General features: G+C 42.1%; 1 protein-coding gene across 1 annotated transcript; it reads right to left on the bottom strand.

Moving 5' to 3' along the window:
- Window positions 1-339: 339 nt before the first annotated feature.
- LOC120993588 (oocyte zinc finger protein XlCOF7.1-like) lies at window positions 340-1,920 on the bottom strand (the record flags this gene model as incomplete). Its single annotated transcript, XM_040422063.1, has 3 exons — window positions 1,296-1,920; window positions 945-1,211; window positions 340-776 (listed from the first exon to the last, which is right to left on the bottom strand). Coding segments are annotated over exons 1-3 (1,329 nt in total), but the record flags the coding sequence as incomplete, so codon positions are not given.
- Between the last annotated feature and the right edge of the window lie 3,398 nt (window positions 1,921-5,318).

The raw sequence follows: 5,318 nt of genomic DNA, 5'->3' as shown, positions 1-5,318 counted from the left end.
ACATGAAGGGGTTAAAAGCCCGGACAACCCCTTTAATTTACAGCCAAACCATTTCCCACATTCTGCATATTAAATAGGTTTCTCTTCTGTGTGAATTCTCAGGTGTCTCACAAAACTTTATTTCTCACTAAAACACTTTCAAAATTCAGTGCATGAAAATGGCTTTTCTCCTGTGTGAGTTTTCTGATGTCGAACAAGATTTGATTTCTCACTAAAACACTTCTCACATTCTGGACATGAAAATGGCTTCTCTCCGGTGTGATTTCTCAGATGTGAATTTAGATTTGATTTTTCATTAAAATATTTCCCACATTCATGACATGAAAATGGCTTCTCTCCGGTGTGAATTCTCTGATGTTGCACAAGACTTGATTTGTTATTAAAACACTTCTCACATTCGGGACAAGAAAATGGCTTCTCTCCGGTGTGAATTCTCTGATGTTGCACAAAACTTGATTTGTAATTAAAACACTTCTCACATTCAGGACAAGAAAATGGCTTCTCTCCTGTGTGAATTCTTTGATGTTGCACAAAATGTGATTTAATACTAAAATATTTCCCACATTCATGACATGAAAATGGCTTCTCTCCGGTGTGAATTCTCTGATGTTGCACAAGACTTAATTTGTTATTAAAACACTTCTCACATTCGGGACAAGAAAATGGCTTCTCTCCGGTGTGAATTCTCTGATGTTGCACAAGACTTGATTTGTTATTAAAACACTTCTCACATTCGGGACAAGAAAATGGCTTCTCTCCGGTGTGAATTCTCTGATGTTGCACAAGACTTGATTTGTTATTAAAACACTTCTCACATTCGGGACAAGAAAATGGCTTCTCTCCTGTGTGAGTTCTCAGATGTATATCAAGCTGTGCTTTCGAATTAAAACACTTTTCACATTCAGGACATGGAAATGGCTTCTCGCCAGTGTAATTTCTCATATGATTCACAAGATCTGATTTATGATTAAAATATTTCCCACATTCAGGGCATGAAAATGGCTTAACCCCGGTGTGAATTCTCTGATGTACCTCAAGAATTGATTTGTTACTAAAACATTTCCCACATTCCGAACATGAAAATGGCTTCTCCCCTGTGTGAATTTTCTGATGTCTCAAAAGATGTGGTTTCTGACGAAAACACTTTCCACATTCTGAACATGAATATGGATTCTCTCCTGTATGAATTCTCTGATGTATCACAAAACTTGATTTATCACTAGAACATTTCCCACATTCTGAACATGAATATTGCTGCTCCCCGGTATGAGTTCTCAGGTGTATCTTAAGATAATGTTGACTCTTAAACCTCTTCCCACATTCCGAACATGAAAATGGCTTTTCTCCTGTGTGAGTTTTCTGATGTTGAACAAGATTAAATTTCTGACTAAAACATTTCCCACATTCTGAACATGAATATGGCTTCTCTCCTGTGTGAATTCTCTGATGTCTCAGAAGACTTGATTTATTACTATAACATTTCCCACATTCCGAACATGAAAATGGCTTCTCTCCTGTGTGAGTTTTATGATGTTCAACAAGATGTGATTTCCGACTAAAACATTTCCCACATTCTGAACATGAATATGGCTTCTCTCCTGTGTGAATTCTCTGATGTCTCAGAAGACTTGATTTATTACTATAACATTTCCCACATTCCGAACATGAAAATGGCTTCTCTCCTGTGTGAGTTTTATGATGTTCAACAAGATGTGATTTCTGACAAAAACACTTTCCACATTCTGAACATGAATATGGCTTCTCTCCTGAGTCATTTGTCTGATTTTCAGCAACACTTGATAGCACATTAAAAGTTTTCTCTCTTTCAGAACATGACCGTTCATCTTTCTGAATTTTATTGTGCACAGAAAGATTAGCATTATTTTCAAAATCATTCTCATATTCAGAATTTGCAGACATCTCACCCAGAATATGCCCGTTTCTATTATTGCTAAGCTGGGATTGATTACTTTCTATTTCATAAGAAGGAGATGGAATTAGATGACCTTGGGAGACTTTTATCCAGTCTTTACCTGAAGAAAGAAACATTTTATAAGATAAAAGGCTCTTTTTTCCCCTAATTACACACAAACAGTTAAAATATAAAATGTAATTAACATGCAGATAAAAAATTTACTAACGTTATACTAACTGCATACTTAACCCCTTCAGGACCCTGCCATTTTTCACCTTAAGGACCATGCCATTTTTTTGCAAATCTGACCTGTGTCGCTTTATGTGGTGAGAACTTTAAGATGCTTTTACTTATCCAAGCCATTCTGTTTTCTCGTCACATATTGTACTTCATGACAGTGGTAAATTTGAGTCAAAATATTTCATTTATATTTATAAAAAAAATACCAAATTTACCAAAAATGTAGAAAAATTCTCAGTTTTCAAAATTAAAATTTCTCTGCTTTTAAAACAGATAGTGATACCTCCTAAAAATAGTTATTACTTTACATTTCCCATACGTCTACTTCATGTTTGGGTCATTTTGTAAATTACATTTTCTTATTTTTGGATGTTAGAAGGCTTAGGCTACTTTCACACTAACGTTCGGGGCTCCGCTTGTGAGCTCCGTTTGAAGGCGCTCACAAGCGGCCCCGAACGCATCCGTACTGCCCTAATGCATTCTGAGTGGATGCGGATCCGCTCTGAATGCATTAGTCTGGCAGCGTTCAGCCTCCGCTCCGCTCAGCAAGCGGACACCTGAACGCTGCTTGCAGCGTTCGGGTGTCCGCCTGGCCGTGCGGAGGCAAACGGATCCGTCCAGACTTACAATGTAAGTCAATGGGGACGGATCCGTTTGAATTTGACACTATATGGCTCAATTTTCAAACGGATCCGTCCCCCATTGACTTTCAATGTAAAGTCTGGACGAATCCGTCTGAAGCTACTTTCACACTTAGAATTTTTTCTACAATATAATGCAGACGGATCCGTTCTGAACGGATCCTAAGTCTGCATTATATGAGCGGATCCATCTGTGCAGACATCAGATGGACCCACTCTGAACGGTAGTGTGAAAGTAGCCTTAGAAGTTTAGAAGCAAATCTCAAAAGTTTTAAGAAAATTTCCAAAACCCCATTTTTAAGGACCAGTTCAGGTCTGAACGTAGTAGAAAGATGTGGGCTACAACAGCATCTCCATAAACTTCTTTATTCAGATTTCCAAAGTGTGGTACAAAAATGCAACATTTCGGCTGATAATAGCCTTTGTCAAGCATAAAACATCAGTGATAATGCCAACATATATATAGTGAGATACAAAATACTCCCACAGGGTCATCCATCCAATCAACAAACAAATATGATACAACAGCAAAGACATGGCCAATCAAAAGAAACTCATAATGAACACACCTGTTTGTGTAGATCAGTTCAGGTCTGAAGTCACTTTGTGGGGCTTACATTATAGAAACCACACATAAATGGCCCCATTTTAGAAACTACAGCCCTCAAGGTATTCAAAACTGATTTTACAAACTTTGTTAACCCTTTAGGTGTTCCACAAGAATGGAAGGAAAATAAAGATGAAATTAAATTTTTTGTCAGATTTTCCATTTTAGGCAACTTTCACACTTGCGTTCGGGGTTCCGCTTGTGAGTTCCGTTTGAAGGCTCTCACAAGCGGCCCCGAACGGATCCGTACTGCCCCAATGCATTCTGAGTGGATGCGGATCCTCTCAGAATGCATCAGTTTCGCACCGTTTGGCCTCCGTTCCGCTCAGCAGGCGGATACCTGAACGCAGCTTGCAGCGTTTTCGTGTCCGCCTGGCCGTGCGGAGCCAAACGGATCCGTCCAGACTTACAATGCAAGTCAATGGGGACGGATCCGTTTGACGTTGACACAATATGGTGCAATTGCAAACGGATCCGTCCCCCATTGACTTTCAATGTAAAGTCAGCAGTCCCTATTAACCACCTCAGGACCGCCGTACGCAGGATTGCGTCTTTGCGGCGGTCCTGTTGTTCTGGGTGGACGCACCGGTGCGTCCTCTCGCGAGACGCGAGATTTCCTGTGAACGCGCGCACACAGGCGCGCGCGTTCACAGGATCGGAAGGTAAGCGAGTGGATCTCCAGCCTGCCAGCGGCGATCGTTCGCTGGCAGGCTGGAGATGTGATTTTTTTAACCCCTAACAGGTATATTAGACGCTGTTTTGATAACAGCGTCTAATATACCTGCTACCTGGTCCTCTGGTGGTCCCCTTTGTTTGGATCGACCACCAGAGGACACAGGCAGCTCAGTAATATGTTGCACCAAGCACCACTACACTACACCCCCCCCCCCCCCCGTCACTTATTAACCCCTTATTAGCCCTTGATCACCCCTGATCACCCCATATAGACTCCCTGATCACCCCCCTGTCATTGATTACCCCCCTGTCATTGATCACCCCCCTGTAAAGCTCCATTCAGATGTCCGCATGATTTTTACGGATCCACTGATAGACTGATCGGATCCGTAAAAATCATACGGACGTCTGAATGCAGCCTTACAGGGGAGTGATAAATGACGGAGGTGATCACCCCATATAGACTCCCTGATCACCCCCCTGTCATTGATCACCCCCCTGTAAAGCTCCATTCAGATGTCCGCATGATTTTTACGGATAGACTGATCGGATCCGTAAAAATCATACGGACGTCTGAATGCAGCCTTACAGGGGAGTGATCAATGACTGTGGTGATCACCCCATATAGACTCCCTGATCACCCCCCTGTCATTGATTACCCCTCTGTCATTGATCACCCCCCTGTAAAGCTCCATTCAGATGTCCGCATGATTTTTACGGATCCACTGATAGACTGATCGGATCCGTAAAAATCATACGGACGTCTGAATGCAGCCTTACAGGGGAGTGATCAATGACTGTGGTGATCACCCCATATAGACTCCCTGATCACCCCCCTGTCATTGATTACCCCTCTGTCATTGATCACCCCCCTGTAAAGCTCCATTCAGATGTCCGCATGATTTTTACGGATCCACTGATAGACTGATCGGATCCGTAAAAATCATACGGACGTCTGAATGCAGCCTTACAGGGGAGTGATCAATGACTGTGGTGATCACCCCATATAGACTCCCTGATCACCCCCCTGTCATTGATTACCCCCCTGTCATTGATCACCCCCCTGTAAAGCTCCATTCAGATGTCCGCATGATTTTTACGGATCCACTGATAGACTGATCGGATCCGTAAAAATCATACGGACGTCTGAATGCAGCCTTACAGGGGGGTGATCAATGACAGTTGGGTGATCACCCCATATAGACTCCCTGATCACCCCCCTGTCATTGATCACCCCCCT

This window comes from Bufo bufo, chromosome 3 (genome assembly GCF_905171765.1).
Source record: "Bufo bufo chromosome 3, aBufBuf1.1, whole genome shotgun sequence".
In the NCBI taxonomy this organism is placed as follows: Eukaryota; Metazoa; Chordata; class Amphibia; order Anura; family Bufonidae; genus Bufo; species Bufo bufo.
This window is presented reverse-complemented; position numbering and strand designations above follow the sequence as displayed.